The sequence below is a fragment of the Henningerozyma blattae genome, chromosome 3 (genome assembly GCF_000315915.1).
Source record: "Henningerozyma blattae CBS 6284 chromosome 3, complete genome".
NCBI classification, from domain to species: Eukaryota; Fungi; Ascomycota; class Saccharomycetes; order Saccharomycetales; family Saccharomycetaceae; genus Henningerozyma; species Henningerozyma blattae.
The window spans coordinates 775881-791573 of record NC_020187.1 but is presented as its reverse complement, the minus strand read 5'-3'; the positions used below and the strand labels follow the sequence as shown (position 1 = coordinate 791573).

The following is a 15693-nucleotide window of genomic DNA, read 5'->3' as shown; positions in this document are numbered from 1 at the left end:
TCTTAGTTATTAACTAATGATTAACATGTAGAAAAAAAAGACGACAAAAGTAAGAGAAATTTTAATACAAAATAAGTTTTATAGGTTCATCAATTTGGCTGGGAACTAGCAGAAGAATAGACTGTGGTGGATTTTCAAATTGCAAAGGTATTACAGCTTCATCATTGCATACCCTATAAGTAAGTGTCATCGAAAAAATAGGAACCAAAAGAAATATTATTCAAAATGCCATTCCATCCTGATCAATTGATGCTTAAGTTTCAAAATCTAGAGGATAACCAGGACTCAATTGGTAGCACGGCTAATTGGCTTCTAGGTCAGAAAGAATCTTCACAAGAGATTGCCGATACTTGGGCCACTTATATGCTAAGTCCAGCAACAACTTCTAAGAGAAGACTGATGGCTTTGTATGTAGCCAATCATGCAGTACAACAAGAACTACGTTCGATAGTGAATGGTCCATTCCAACATAGTTTTGGATTAATCTTACCCAGAGTCTTAGGACAAGTAATTCCACAAGAGAAGGATCCAAAACTGAATTCACGGTTAAGAAGAGTGTTAACTGTGTGGCAATCTCGTGCAGTTTTCCCACCAACAGTATTAAAAAGTATTGAAGAATCAGTCGCATCAGCAAGTCCTGTATCGAATGGGGATACTACTAATAACAACACTTCGACAAAATACAACCAAAAAGCACCAGTCACCGGTCATTCAGAAATACCTGCCCCATTACAGGTGCTTTTAGTACCCTTTAGAGAAGTTGCACGTCATGGCCCTGCATCCAATGCCCTTAAAATAAGTTTTGATGAAGCTATTGGTGCATTAGATCCTAGCGCTACGGATATAGTTTATCAACAAAATTATCATACAGTGAAACGATTAGGTCACACTACTCAAGATTCTTTAAAAAAAACTATTATACAACGAGAAATAATTGTTGAGAAATTACGAGATTTGTTAATTCAACAAGAGGAACTTTTATCGCTTGATCGACAAATACAGAATGAAATAGATAACGCTTTAGAGACAACAGATCCAGCTTTTAAAGATAATCAAAATTCATTTAGTAATAATATGTTACCAACTTATGATGAGTCTCAAAGTGATAGTGATAGTGATGAAGATGATGACGATGATGATAAAAAGAAAGACACAAAACAAAAAGAAAAAGAAACAGTTATAGATGCAAGCGTAGCCACTTATACTAGAGATGATACAAATCCAGTGTCCATTTCTAATGAGCAATCTATAAATGCAGCTACTGGGGAAACAGAAAATCAGAATGTTACGGGTTTAAAGAGGTCTATTGAAGAGGAGAAAGAAGAAAATGGAGGGTCTGTATCACCATCTAAAAAAGCAAAAATACAGGAGATTTCAACTGAAGAACAACCTGAAGAACAGCCACCTTCTGATACAGTTACTTCAAGCATTCAAGATTTATTGAGTAAATTGGCAAATTAAACCAAATATAGATAGTAGTGGTATCATGAATATTTATTACTTGTGTACAGTATTTTTTTTTTGAATTCAATAAATTTATTTAGGACATATATAACATTACCTATAAATATGCATATTCAAAAAAAAAAAAAAAAAGGAAAGAAAGAAAGAAAAGTTAATATATATATATATATACATCAATATAGGTATACATGTGCACAATTATTTTAAGAAATAAAACGTATTAAAACCTCTACACTGATAATCAAATTTTAATATAATATAATATAATGTTATTTGAGGTAGAATCGATAAGTAGTATTATTCTAAAACTGATACATATTGTTGACCAAGATCACATAAAAATTCATCCTCGTCTGTCCTATCTTTATTTATCTTATAATCTTTAACTTTTATATCATTTAAAAATTCACAAATTTTATCAACATGATTATTAAATTCTTGAGTTTCCATTTTTTTATCATAATTTTCGATCTCAATTAGCATGCCTTTGAATCCAGTTAAACTAAATAAATTAATAATTCTAACAATTAATTTATTATTACATACGAAACTTTCACCATTTTCACCTCTAATTGATTGTCTATTGCTCCACATATTACTTAATTTGTTTGTAATCAATTTATCAATGCTCATGGAGCTTCCATTGTTACAGCCATTAAATAATAATTCTTTTGGAATATCATTAAAATTTACAGTATTTAGTATTATTTCACCATCTTTAATTAAAATAGTTTTATTAAATTGTGTGAGATTGATGGAATATAATAAGGAATTATTATTAGGATTTTTCTTATCTTTAAATATACTTCGATATGTACGGAATTCTAAGGACCAATTCTCTAAATTTTTTATAATACTATGGGAGATAATATCTTTAAATTCAATTAATGTATTAGGCGTACATTTTTCAATGAAAATTACACTATTTATAATATATTACTTATTATTTCACTCATATATTAAATTTCATCTTAGTTAGTTAAAGTAGAAAAAAAAACAATCATCATAGCAAGCGCTTTAGCTTTCAACATACGCTGTGTGTTCCATTCTAATATGATACGAGTTAAGGCTAGTCTACAATTCAGTTGCTATCCCACTAATTATGTTTTCTGTTACATGAAGACTTTATCATATTGATGATATACATTTTTCAGTGTCATTAGAGAATATAATAAATTCGGCCGAATTGGAATATGTTCATTATAATATTGAACTTCTAATAAGCATCTATTCAAAAGAAATTTCGTCCCATATCTTGAAATATCAAACTAAAATTTACGGAATACAATAGCTAAACACAATTATATTTTAGTTCATCTCTCTAAGATTAAAACGAAGAATGAAATCTTGACATTAATATGTAGCTCATTAGCGATGACTAAAATATGCTTGAAAAGATGCAAAAAAAACCAAATTCTGAACTCGTACTAGTTACAATAGTAAATTAAAAAATCAAAACAAATATACAGATTATTAAACCAAAAATTAGCAAGCCACGATTGCTTTACTGTAACCCACGTGATCTCAATTTTCTTACGAAGCAAAAAATTAAATTTGCGCAAGCCCGGAATCGAACCGGGGGCCCAACGATGGCAACGTTGGATTTTACCACTAAACCACTTGCGCTAACTGGACGAGTCCGGAGTCGAACCGAAGACCTCTCCCATGCTAAGGGAGCGCGCTACCAACTACGCCACACGCCCATGTATTTCTTGAAAGCTGAAGTTTAGAGTTGCCCTTAAAAATTTGGAAACTAGTATCAATATTTAATTATAACCATATTCCAACAGTTTACTAAATAAAAGAGTTTCTGGAATATGATTATATCATTTTCTATTAAGTGGTAAAAGACTTTTTATCATCTGACTTATTGTTTAAAATGTGTTTTTCTGTTTATATCGAAAACACTAGCTAAGAAATATATTCATTTTAATTATATTATTTACTATATATGTCGAAATCAAGTAATCGTCTTTACATCTTAAACACTGTATAACAATGTCTAACTCTCTTAAATCTCAATAAAATGAATACATAGATTTTCATAAAATATGTAAAAGAAATAATCCAATATTACATCAAAATATCATTATTAAATAATGTCAGACTCTCTCGAAGTCCAGTAACATCAATAGAATAACATTCTAACTCAGGATTCAAGAAAAGCTAAATCAATTTGCTTCTGCTTGCTAAACTACGTTTTATCATGTAATTATGTTATTTGTTCATTTTTTGGGTAAAGGTTATTCTATTATTTAAAAATCACATCTATAAAAATAAGGCATATTTTTTTCATAAGCCAAAAAAAATTAATTCACTTGATACCTTAAAAATTTTCCTCAGTAATGCCTGAATGTTTTTGATCTCTAGTTGCTACCTCTCTACATGTTTAAGTGTGGGAAATGCCTGTATAAGAAAATATTTACCATATCAACAGCATCGTCCCAATTTTCATTGGTGAATTCTGTAATATCGTAAACTCTAGCATCACCTAAAGTTGGAAACATCAAATATTTTGAAAAGCTGAATGTACTAACTTAGCAATGGTATAATAATTAAATAAGTATATCACTAATATGGCGTTTCATTGCGTATTAAAAAAATAGCAGATTTTGTAGCATCTTCTAAATTGATTAAAGAAAATTTAAACCTTTCATTATTAGTATCTTCTCTCATTGAAGAAATTTTTTTATCTGGTGTATTAATTTTATTAATGAGAGTATCATACTTCCTTTGTAACTGAATAATCATCTTCTTTTTCTCAATATTTGCTAACTCTTTCTCTGTCATGGCAACGCTCTCCACGGTAGGTTTATTTCTCGAACAGTCTATCACTACATTTATATCATCAATATAACCATAAATAAACTTCATATTAAATGGCTTATCTAGAATAGTTTTCTACATTTGAAAAGTTATATCTTGCAATTTCATCGATGGCTATCCAATTTTTCGATTGAGTAATTGCAAAATTATTCACTAGCGTGGAATTATTGTTTGAGTTACTCCTCCATTCTCCGATATCATTTACAATTAAACTACTGATAAAATTATTCACCTGTACTTCCATATTCATCTTCAACTAATCGACTTTTCCTAAGGCTCTAGAATCAACAGACTTGATATTTTCTATTACCTGACCTGGAACTTCTACAGAAGAATCAGAATCCTCTGTTTTATTCTGTATTCGAGTAGAGTCATTTATATTGCTGTTATTACTTGATTTGAACATCTTCTAAAATAATCTGATGATCTTAGCTTATTAGAACTATTTTTATTTAAGTTTTCTTATTTTAAAATTTTTTCAATGTCTCTCATCTTGTTAAAATGAATAATTTGCTTTACTCAGTCTAAATATATTAAAAGAAAGTAAGTAATGATAATATATCTACTTACTAAAGTCTTCAATATCAAGAAGTTGAGATAGCATTCTCTCCTTGAGACGTGTTATTATATATTTGTTCTAAGTAAAAATATAATGTTTAGTTAAAACTACTTTATGTATTTATTTTCTCTTTAAAAAAGAGACGAATTATTATTATTCTATATAGAATCTGTAATAAAAATTGAATTAATTTCTTAAACCCAACCTTTCTGTTAATTAAAGTTATCAATGCCAGTATTTTCTAGCTTAAAATGAATGAATTTTTTGATTATATTACATGTTAAATAAAATATGAAAAAAATTAAAGAGAAATGATGAATTAAAGATAACAAAAGAAATATGAAAACAGTAGAATGCATTATATTATAGAAAGGATTGGGAAAAAAAATAACAATTCAATTGGAGAAGTATGGAGTTCCTTTTTTTTCTTTGTCATACTTTTCCTAATATATGTTTTGACTTCTGATAGCCTGGTTAATTTATGAAGGGATTATTTGTATGTTGTTAGAAGTTAACATCCTGTCCTGCAGCAAAACTTAATAACATATAAAAGTTCAAGCCTGAAATTAATAACCATAGGAAAACTGCAATAACAGTTGTAATTTTGTTGTTACTCATATCGACACATTTTAGAGGGTTTGGATTGATTTCATCATTGATATCTTCTTCATTAATGGAACTACGATTGAGATTCACACTTGAATTAAAATCGTGAGAAATTTCATTTTCTTCTATATTATTATTTGTAGTTGCAGTAGTGTTTAAAGAATTGTTGTTTGAATTCATATCTTGTAAGGGAATAACGTCATCATTTTCCACAACAAGCACACTCATAACACCTTTGCTACTTGTAAAATATAACAGAGGTGCACTGACGAATGGTAGTAATAATGATAAAACGACTTGTGAAGCATTCAATGCACCTGACAGGCCTTCTCTGCCAGCAACTAATACTAGGATTAAACATGGAGTAATGGCTACAGCTCTTGTTAGAGCACGACGTACTGCTGGCTGGATACTCCAATGCAAAAAACCTTCACTGACCATTTGGCCACTTAAAGTACAAACGATCCCAGCACTTTGACCTGAAAATAATAAGGCCAATACAAATACAGTACCTGCAGTTTTCGATAGTGTAGTTGATAATAAATTATAAATGGAAAATAAATCTGCCTCTTTTGAAGCTGGCGTGTTGCCGTATAAAGTAGCACCAGCTACAATTAAAATAGAACAATTAACGAATAAAGCTACAGTGAATAACGAAACTAATAATTCAGCGACAGTCATATTTAAAGTTTCATTGATAGCTTCATAAGAAGGATGATAATGGATGTGATTATTTAATTCATCATCTTCTGTTGGTTTATAATGGCCAGATTTAATATCAAAATCTCTCAATCTTGGTTGAACAACACCAGATCCCAAGTATAAAGAGTGAGGCATTACTGTAGCACCCAAGATAGCTAAACTTAAATATAGTCCATCACCTTTAATAACTGCCTTTGATGGAATAAATCCTTTTGCAATATCACACCAAGGGCCTAAATCAGCATAATGCATTTCTAAGGCAAAGCAAACAACAGTAGCAATAACTAATACAGAAACAAATGCTTCAAACCAACGAACCACGTTCAATGAGCCAGAAGGTCTATAGGCCATTAAAACAATCAAAACATCGAATGTGGTCAGAATAACGCCTAAAGCCAATGGAATATCAAATAAAATGTTTAATGCAATTGCAGTTCCTACTACTTCAGCCAAATCTGTAGCAATAATAGCTATTTCAGCTAAAACATATAATGCGATGTTAATATAAGGATGTAAATGCTTACGACAGTTTTGAGCCAGATCTAAACCAGTCACTGCACCTAATTTAGCACAAAGGCATTGGAAAAATGCAGCTATTATATTTGATACTAGTACCGAGAACAAAAGTTTATATTTATGAGCAGAACCTGCTGCTACTGCAGTGGAATAATTACCTGGATCCATATAGGCCACTGAGACCATTAAACCAGGACCCACAAATTTAGCGTACTGTCGTATATTTTGTTTCAATATTTGGAATATAGAATAAGAAGTTCTATCGGTATTGTTCATCATAGGCGTGTGGTTATAACTATCATTTATATTACTATCTGACTGACTTATCACATCATCTTCTAAGGCATTAGATTGATCTTGTTGAAGTGGCTTGTTTAACTCCGGTGAAGATGGGATGCCTGTGTCATTAGTCGTTGAAGTATTAGATGTGGTATCAGTCTCCAATGGTAATGGAGAATATTGGATAGCCATTTAGTTAATTAGAATAATCTATTTAGTCTCTATAATATTATTTTAGTTTATTTTAACTAGCTAAAGTATACCAAAAAATGAATGCAATGAAAAGCGAATTAATTAAGTAAGGAGTTGTGTAACTTCAATGCTGTTTGCTATGTATATAAAGATCGAAATAGCAACAATTTTTTCCCTTTATTATTATTTTTTCTTTTGTTGACCAGTCAATTATGAAATAATAATAGGCATTTTAATAACACCATTTTTTTTACATATATATTGATAGATTTTCATTACAATTCTTAATGGTTATGATTATAGTAATAATTATTACTATTATTATGATTATTGGCCATTTGTTACCACTCCGCATGCTCCAGAAAACTACAAAACGACATTCAGAAAATAAACACAGAATTTTCTCGATTTTCGGTCATGACCGGAAACGGAATCAAGTTAACGGAAAAATACGGAAAATCTTTTTTTTTCCTCGTTAAAAATTGCGTTGCTTGGGGTTCGAACCCGATAATTGACGCGTAAATTAGAAAAAAAATGAAAATAAGAAAGCAAAACAAAGCTTGAAAAAGTGGTGATGAGGTAGTATATAAAAAAAGAATAGAAAGGATGAGCACGTGAATAATGTAGAGAGATCAAAGATACAAACAATGAAGCAAGTAGTGGTATGTCCAGATAATATCGAGAGCTTGAAACAGATTGTGTTTCCACACCCTCACGATGGGACACCACGATTGACCTTGGTGTTGGCAAACGATGGCTGCTTGTACAGGCTTCACAATACCAGATTAGGTAAGAGTGTTGAAGCGACTGAGAATCAAGGACGAGATATATATATGAAATCAATAATGGTCTCAACTGGTGATATTCTAGAAAATGGCTCGTTGTATCATTTGACTAAGTATAATTTGGCATTTGCATTATGTTCTTTACCAGAAGCCGTATCACAAGAGGACGAGCCTCCAAGGTATCAATTACCATGTGAATTACAATCAATGCTTGCACAAGTTCATGGGTCTCATTGGACACAAATCCCTACTTTAATTTTCCAAAATGCATTGAAATCAGTATCTATTTCCGTAGACGAAGCTGGCGACACATATTATGCCCTAAATACCTGTAAATGTATCGAGTTTCTCATATCAGTGGTTGACAAATTATCTACACATTTACCACCATCTCTTCTTAAATTAATCCCTAAGTCTACTTCACAGAATGATTCAGATTTACTCTTGAACAAACAAAGATCGTTATTACTTGCATGTGACCTCCTCCGTTCTGAACTCTCTTCAACAGTCTTTAACCTTCTAATGGACCAACCTTCAATACAAGAGGCAAATGACAAAGTCAAATCCCACGAAGCAAAACTTTTGCAGTCACGTGCTGCAACTACGTCATTGCTGGATTTGGCACACCCTACAGCACTTTCCACTTCGGGAAATTTCCCCACATCCTCAATGTCCAATAGACTTGCTAATAATAATAGCACTAATAATAAGAAAAAAACGAAGAATGATAATAAAGTGAAAATTTCAAAAGGGGCTATCGACAATTTTTTCAAATCTAAAAAAAAAGATGCTTCAAAATAAATTATATTAGCATTCTTAATTATATTTTATACATACATATATATATATATATATGTCTAATTCGATATATAATACACCCTAAGCATGACTGTCACGAAACATATTATAAAGGTTAATTTCATTTTATTCGATTTAGATGGAACTCTAGTTAATACCACTGAATCTGCTTCAAGATCTTGGACAGATTTATGTATTAAGGAAAACGTCGACCCTAAAGAGTTATTGAGCCATTCTCATGGTGTTAAATCTCAAGATATTATTGCTAAATATTTCCCTACATTAGATAATTCAAAAGGTCAAATTTCATATTCTTTAGAAAGAGCCATGGTCGATAAATATTCAGATTCAGTGGTCCCAGTCACTGGTTCTGTAGAATTATTGTCAAGTTTACTGGATGGGTATTGGTGTATTGTCACAAGTGGACCCAAATGGATTACCAACCATTGGCTAGAAGTCACTGATTTGAACAAGATCAATAAGCCAGCAGTATTCTTGACTTCAGAGTTGGTTCCCAAGGGGAAACCAAATCCAATGGGCTACCAAATGGGTCTTGAAGGGTTGAAAACATTGAATTCAGTTGGAAATAATGATAACTTGACCTATGTCGTTTTTGAAGATGCACCTGCTGGAATTAAAGCAGGTAAAGCAATGGGCGCCAAAGTTGTAGGAATTACCACATCGTATGATAAGCAAAAATTGATAGATGCAGGAGCTGATTACGTGATTAATGATCTTTCAGATGTTGAAGTTCTTCATATTGACGATATTTCAAAGGGTATCAAACAATTTACCATGTTGCTTGATCAAAACACCGTTTGAATTTAATGGTACTCTTTCTTTTTAATGAATTTTTTTATATTTAGATAAACTTTTGACTTTTTTTTCAGCGCTTTTTATAATATTTACAATCATGTTCACTTTACTTAGTAATTCACTAAAGTATAATGTCCTGAGCATATTTACAATGGTCTTCTTATATTCACTTAAATAACTAGCTCTTTTTGTTTTTGTTTTTGTTTTTTTTTCAAATTGCCTAGCTACAACAGGCACATTTTTATTACATTATGAAAAAGTTCTAATAATAGAAAACAAATTAATATTTCTCCCCTAGTATTACTACTTTAGCTAATCCTCGATTTAATGATTGGTGTTTGTTATGTATGATAATATTTTTTTTTACTTTTATTTACATATTATTAACATATTTTATTTTTCTATTTTTTATTATAAAACGTAAAGCATCTCAGTATATTATTTAACTTACCAAACATCTTCTTGATAACGGCCGGATGTTCTAAATGTCTTTAATACATTTGTAGCTTCTTCTTCATTCATACCTTTAGATTGCAAAATATCAGTCAATACTTTATTAACGTCTCTTGCCATATGTTTAGCATCACCACAAATATAAATAAACGCACCTGCATCCAATAATTTTAATACCTCTTGGCGGTTTTCATTTAATTTATCTTGAACATAAACCTTCTTGGATCCTGGTAAACGTGAATGACAAACAATCATTTCAAATGTATTACCTAAAGATTCAGAATATTTGGGCCATTCATTCTTATACAAATAATCATCTTCATTACGTGAACCATAAAATAATAATTGTTTACCAAATTTAATATTTGGTTCATTTTTAAGCATAGCTACTCTTTCTCTAATAAACCCACGGAATGGTGCTACCCCTGTTCCTGGACCAATCATAATAACTGGTGTACTTGGATTAGTGGGTAGTCTAAATGTGGATTTACGAACATAAACTGGTAACTTATAGTTAGAATATAATCCACGTGGACCATCCAAATCGTAGTGTGTAATTAAATTATCTTGTGAATTGTTTTGCTCTACTTCAATATTATGTAAAAGATTAGTAGTTACACCCAAAATTGGTTTACTATTAATTGGATTAAAAGATTTTTCTACAATAGCTGTAATATGAATAGTCTGCTTTTCACTGATGGCAGATGAAGAAATAGAGTAATATCTTGGTTGTAATTTTGGAATCGATTCACATAGAAATTCCCATGGGACTTTAGTCCATGGTTTACCATTTGATAATTCTAATAAGGCATCTGCAAGATTGAAATATTTAGAGGTAATTTCTTTTGCAAATAGCTCTTTATCCTTTGATAATTTATCAATCGTATTTTTAATATCTAAATTAGGAGCAAATTGGATCAATTGAGTAAAAAGATCTCTTGAAATTGGACCTGTAATTTCCAAATAATGTTGAACAGCTGAACGGATTGTAGTTGGTACGATAGGGAAAGGTAATTTTAAAGTATGATCATTTGCTTTCAATTTAAATACTTGATTACCAGATTCTAAATTAAAGGCAGTTAAAAATTTATCCACCTCTTCTAATGGATTAGATGGCCAAATACCTAAATGATCACCTGTGGAATATTTTAAATTCGATTTTGATACATCTATTTCTACATGGACACAATTACGTTCATTACCTAAAGAAAATAATTCTTGAGTCTTGACAATTGGAGCTACATAAGGATATGACAAATCAAATGGACCTGTTTGAATACCTTCAGATGTAGTTGGTAATTTGGATGAAGGTAAATATTGTAAAGAAGGTTCACCTAATGAGACTTTGTCATTTAATTCATTCAATTTCTGTAAAATAAAAGAAGGTTTCCATTTACTGTTTGTTACTTTAAAATCACCTTCAGCCTTCAATATATCTAATATTTCATCTTTCCAAGATAAATAATCTTCATCAGTAGTTCCAAAACCATCATCAGCCATACCAAATTTACCGATATGGGTAGCCCCGGCGTCTACTAAGCCTTTCAAAGCTCTCTTGGAGGCACCATTAAAAAATTCATAAGTTGAATTACCTAATCCAAAAATAGTGAATTTAAGTTTATTTAAACTTTCAGGGTCTGCGCTTGATAAGAAAGTATCTAAACCAACAGCAGTATCGGGGAAATCCCCTTCACCATAGGTGGAAATGAAAAAGGAGACAAATGTACCAGTAGGTAATTGATTTAAGGTGTCAAAATCATAATTATCAATATCAACACACATGACATTCAATCCAAATTTTGTTTTCAATTCTTTAGAAAATTTCTTGGCATATTCTTCAGCTGTACCCGTTTGGGAACCAAATACAACTAGATAATCCTTATTATTATCATGGAATACATCTACAAGTACACGGCATCCGGAACTTGCAACGGTAATATCTTCATCATCTTCTAATAACCAATCAGCTAACTTAACACGATTGTAATAAACAAAAACAGCTACAATTAACCCTGAAATGGCAACACAGTCTAAAGCGTCCACCATTTTGAAATATTATCAGTGAAGTTTAATTGAGCTTCAGAAAATGTTTGTGGTTTAAAATACAGCTGAAAATATATAGGTATATACCTACTTATATTATTAAATAGGCTAGATGAACTTTTTTATATAAAATAAAGAAAAAAAATAGGTGTAGTATTAAATATAAATACAAAAATAATAAACATACAAACCAAGAATGTTCATGCACGAAAAATTGAAAATATTTACTACTAAGATCAAATTTTTGAAATTTGAAAAATTCGAAAAAAAGGAAAGCCAAGTAAAAAAAAAAAAAATAAAAAAATAAACCGTTACGCAAAAAGAAAATGAAATAAAAGATCACATAAGATGAGGTAAAGCATATTCTTTTGATTATATAAAAGGGATTAGATAAAGCCAATTCATGTCCAGATGGCTCACGAATCAAAGAGACAATTTCGTATCTTAGCAAGTTGTAAAGGGATAATTCCCTACTTGATTAATAGGTGCAAAATTTGGCGTTACAATTCCACGCAAATGTAGTAGTAGTCATGTCAATACTTGAAATAGTCTAAGAATTATGGACGATTTGTTGATCATAAAACATTTGATGTTCTAATTAGATATTTTGGCACACCTTTTGTGTCGGCAACTAACGTAAATGGTAACCTAAACTAGACTCCCTACGGTACTTTCTGGGCTAGCCGGTGGTTCGGTTATGCAATTTCGGATAGGTAAATTTACCAAGAGCCTTGCCCTGTATATCAAGAATGTTGGTGGTTAACCGGTCTTGCCGAGTGGTGTAGGGTCATTGGTTGGATATGTTGACAGATTCTTGTTCAGTCGTGTTATAGATTGTTTGTTAGCGGTAATAAAAATTCAATAGACTTGCAGCTTACAAATAGGCATCTCCGATGGAGTTGGATATTTCATCACGTAATTGTGAAGCTTCTGTATCTTCAATGTCAAGAACTTGTTGAGTTAACCGGATTAAAGCGTCTGCCGGGAATTCTGCACGAGTTCTTCTACCAATACTGTATGTTATAAGTTCACCTTCAGTGGAAGAGTTTTCCACTGTTTTAGCCAAATATTCTCTACGTTCCAATGTCTTTAATAGATCATCTATATTACAATCCAGAATCGGTATTTGTGTACCATCAACAGGAATACCAAAACGTTCTAGCAATGGTAATAATTCATTATGCAGGAGAGTGTTTTTAGAATAAAAAACAATCGATAAGATAATAGTCAAAACTCCTTTAAATACGACATCTTTATCATTACTTAATGAAGTCTCAAACGTACCATCGTTCTCAATACCCATATCTTCAGTCACGTACTCACCATTAATAATAGATTCTTCATACATATCTTGAGTTTGTGTCATGAGCAATTCTTGAAATTTTGGTGTTTTTGATGTTTCGGATAATTCATCTAATACAATAAATTGATTACACTTACTATGTTCTATAGAATTAGATTCATTAATAGTATTCTCGACTAAATTGATATTCTTCTTTTGATCGTTATTATTCTTGTTATTTTGAGTACTTGTAGAATTATTGGATTTCTTATTGGGTAATCCATACAATCTCATTCCGTATGTATCTTGTAAAATGAAATTGATCTCTTCAAAACTTTTAGAAAATGGGATACGTGAACAATTTTGTTCTTTTCTAGCATCACCTAATATAGAAACCAATTTAGCTCTGGATATAATTGTATTTTGACTTTCAATACTGGATAGAATGAATCTTACAGCCTGCCCTGCTACAACCATTGATTTATCACCTGGTAAACCAACCAAGAAGGAATTACTTCTGGAGTTACTAGAGTCATCCGACATAAATAATAGTTTTATTAGTTAATGGTCTAGTAATTTTGATTATTATTCCAGAAATTAAAGTTTAAAACTTTTTAATATGTATATATATATTTATACATATGTTCTTTATATTGCTATGGCATTAACACGCTAATTTTTCAATTTTCAATTCTTTAGTAGTGCAAATTATTTCCGTCGGATAAAATCATTAGCACAATTTATCCGACGGAGATATATTAGTTTTCCGAAATTAGTCTCCAAAATATCTAAGGGATTCACAACGTTTTAATTAATTAAAATATTTAACAAAATAGTCTAATCGTAAAGAGATCTGTGGCCAATTGATTAAATAAGCAATCTAACGGATCTAAAGGCTTCTATGAGATCCTTATATATATCGCATTATCTTATAAAATTTGGTCTTATCATAATACCTACCCCACGAGCTTGTGTAAGTATTATTTTGTATTTTATAAAGGCAAAAAAATGCTAATTTATAACAATCTTTGAATAATAATTTGGGGAGATGGGAGGGAGGAATTTAGATGACGTTGGCTTGGTAACAGAAGAATTACAGAAAAAGTTCAATAATTTTTAAGTAAAATATTTCGTTTTTTTTTCTTACTTTATTTTCTCGATTAAATTTTAATTTTAAATACATTTTTTTATTGTTATAACTTGTACACTTAAAATTAGCTATATTTATATAATAATAAAACTACTAATAATAAAAAGAAAGATTTTAAAAGAGTTTTGATATTGAATACTCTCTATACAAATGGTCATACTTGATAGGTTTACCTTGAATTTGCCCCTAGCAACCTCACATAATATAACAAAATGGAAAGTCAACGATTTGTTTGTATTAATAGTATTGGTTATTTTAAATGTCTTTGTCTATAGAATCGAACCATTCCAAAGACAATTTTTAATTAATGATATAACATTAAATCATCCGTTTAAAGATCCTCAGCAAGTGTCGGATTTAGACTTATTTGTTTACAGTTTGATAATACCAATTGGTATCATATGTTTTATTGTGCTTCTCTTAGCAAATACTCAACATAGATGGTATTTACTGTACATTTCTTTATTAGGTCAAGGGATGGCATTTATTGCCACTTGTTTATTTTCCAATTTTATTAAAAATTATATCGGTAGATGTAGACCTGATTTTATTGTTCGTTGTCAACCTTCAATGGATGCTCTACCTAATGTCTATTATAGGGCAGATGATATTTGTTTGAATCCCGATAGAAGTGTTGTCTTGGAAGGTTATAGAACCACACCTTCAGGTCATTCTTGTGAAAGTTTTGCAGGTTTGACATTTTTATCATATTGGATTGCTGGTCAACTAATAATATGGAATAACCAACTTGGTATTTGGAGAAAGATTATTTCTTGGTTACCATTGTTGGGAGCCTCATTAATAGCTCTAACTAGAACTCAAGATTATAGGCATCACTTCGTCGACGTTATCATAGGTGCCATCATGGGTTGGTTTATTGCTAAACATGTTTATAGATTGTATTTTCCAAGTATAAATTCAATCAATTGTTTCAAACCTCTATTGGATGATTCACAAGTATTAACTCCTCAAGAAGCTTTGAGTCATGATATGGCTCAAGCAGATGAGTTCCAGTTAGAAAGAAGATAAAAGCAAATGAATACTACTAATTTAAATGAGTCTATACAGAATATTTGTTAAAAAAATCTATATACTTCTATATTGTATGATATCAATATTCTAATTTAGTGATTCCTAAGGATACCGATATGTTTATATGTCATTCATTTAAATCTATATTAAGAGTCTATTATTTACATAGCGCTATCAAGTGATATCACAT

The 15693-nt window shown here is 30.8% G+C and overlaps 8 protein-coding genes and 2 non-coding genes across 10 annotated transcripts; 4 read left to right on the top strand and 6 right to left on the bottom strand.

Annotated features, from left to right (window-relative positions):
* Positions 1-225: 225 nt before the first annotated feature.
* On the top strand, positions 226-1461 carry RTT103 (Rtt103p; the record flags this gene model as incomplete). Its single annotated transcript, XM_004179601.1, has 1 exon — positions 226-1461. The coding sequence occupies one exon, from the start codon at positions 226-228 to the stop codon at positions 1459-1461; it is 1236 nt and encodes a 411-aa protein (XP_004179649.1).
* Positions 1462-1761: 300 nt separating this feature from the next.
* On the bottom strand, positions 1762-2511 carry SRB2 (Srb2p; the record flags this gene model as incomplete). The annotated part of the gene is made up of 2 exons (XM_004179600.1): positions 1762-2386; positions 2498-2511. 2 exons carry the CDS (start codon positions 2509-2511, stop codon positions 1762-1764), a joined length of 639 nt encoding a protein of 212 aa, XP_004179648.1.
* A 508-nt stretch (positions 2512-3019) lies between these two features.
* TBLA0Ctrna13G lies at positions 3020-3090 on the bottom strand. Its single transcript has one exon. It is a non-coding gene; the product is annotated as a tRNA-Gly (tRNA).
* Positions 3091-3094: 4 nt separating this feature from the next.
* TBLA0Ctrna14A lies at positions 3095-3167 on the bottom strand. The gene has a single exon. It is a non-coding gene; the product is annotated as a tRNA-Ala (tRNA).
* Positions 3168-5353: 2186 nt separating this feature from the next.
* Positions 5354-7144, bottom strand: SMF2 (divalent metal ion transporter SMF2; the record flags this gene model as incomplete). Its single annotated transcript, XM_004179599.1, has 1 exon — positions 5354-7144. The coding sequence occupies one exon, from the start codon at positions 7142-7144 to the stop codon at positions 5354-5356; it is 1791 nt and encodes a 596-aa protein (XP_004179647.1).
* Positions 7145-7791: 647 nt separating this feature from the next.
* Positions 7792-8730, top strand: RNH202 (Rnh202p; the record flags this gene model as incomplete). Its single annotated transcript, XM_004179598.1, has 1 exon — positions 7792-8730. The coding sequence occupies one exon, from the start codon at positions 7792-7794 to the stop codon at positions 8728-8730; it is 939 nt and encodes a 312-aa protein (XP_004179646.1).
* An 84-nt stretch (positions 8731-8814) lies between these two features.
* On the top strand, positions 8815-9549 carry TBLA0C03220 (uncharacterized protein; the record flags this gene model as incomplete). The annotated part of the gene is made up of 1 exon (XM_004179597.1): positions 8815-9549. One exon carries the CDS (start codon positions 8815-8817, stop codon positions 9547-9549), a length of 735 nt encoding a protein of 244 aa, XP_004179645.1.
* A 441-nt stretch (positions 9550-9990) lies between these two features.
* Positions 9991-12042, bottom strand: TBLA0C03210 (NADPH cytochrome P450 oxidoreductase family protein; the record flags this gene model as incomplete). The annotated part of the gene is made up of 1 exon (XM_004179596.1): positions 9991-12042. One exon carries the CDS (start codon positions 12040-12042, stop codon positions 9991-9993), a length of 2052 nt encoding a protein of 683 aa, XP_004179644.1.
* Positions 12043-12913: 871 nt separating this feature from the next.
* On the bottom strand, positions 12914-13864 carry NSE3 (Smc5-Smc6 complex subunit NSE3; the record flags this gene model as incomplete). Its single annotated transcript, XM_004179595.1, has 1 exon — positions 12914-13864. The coding sequence occupies one exon, from the start codon at positions 13862-13864 to the stop codon at positions 12914-12916; it is 951 nt and encodes a 316-aa protein (XP_004179643.1).
* A 757-nt stretch (positions 13865-14621) lies between these two features.
* Positions 14622-15500, top strand: TBLA0C03190 (phosphatase PAP2 family protein; the record flags this gene model as incomplete). The annotated part of the gene is made up of 1 exon (XM_004179594.1): positions 14622-15500. The coding sequence occupies one exon, from the start codon at positions 14622-14624 to the stop codon at positions 15498-15500; it is 879 nt and encodes a 292-aa protein (XP_004179642.1).
* Between the last annotated feature and the right edge of the window lie 193 nt (positions 15501-15693).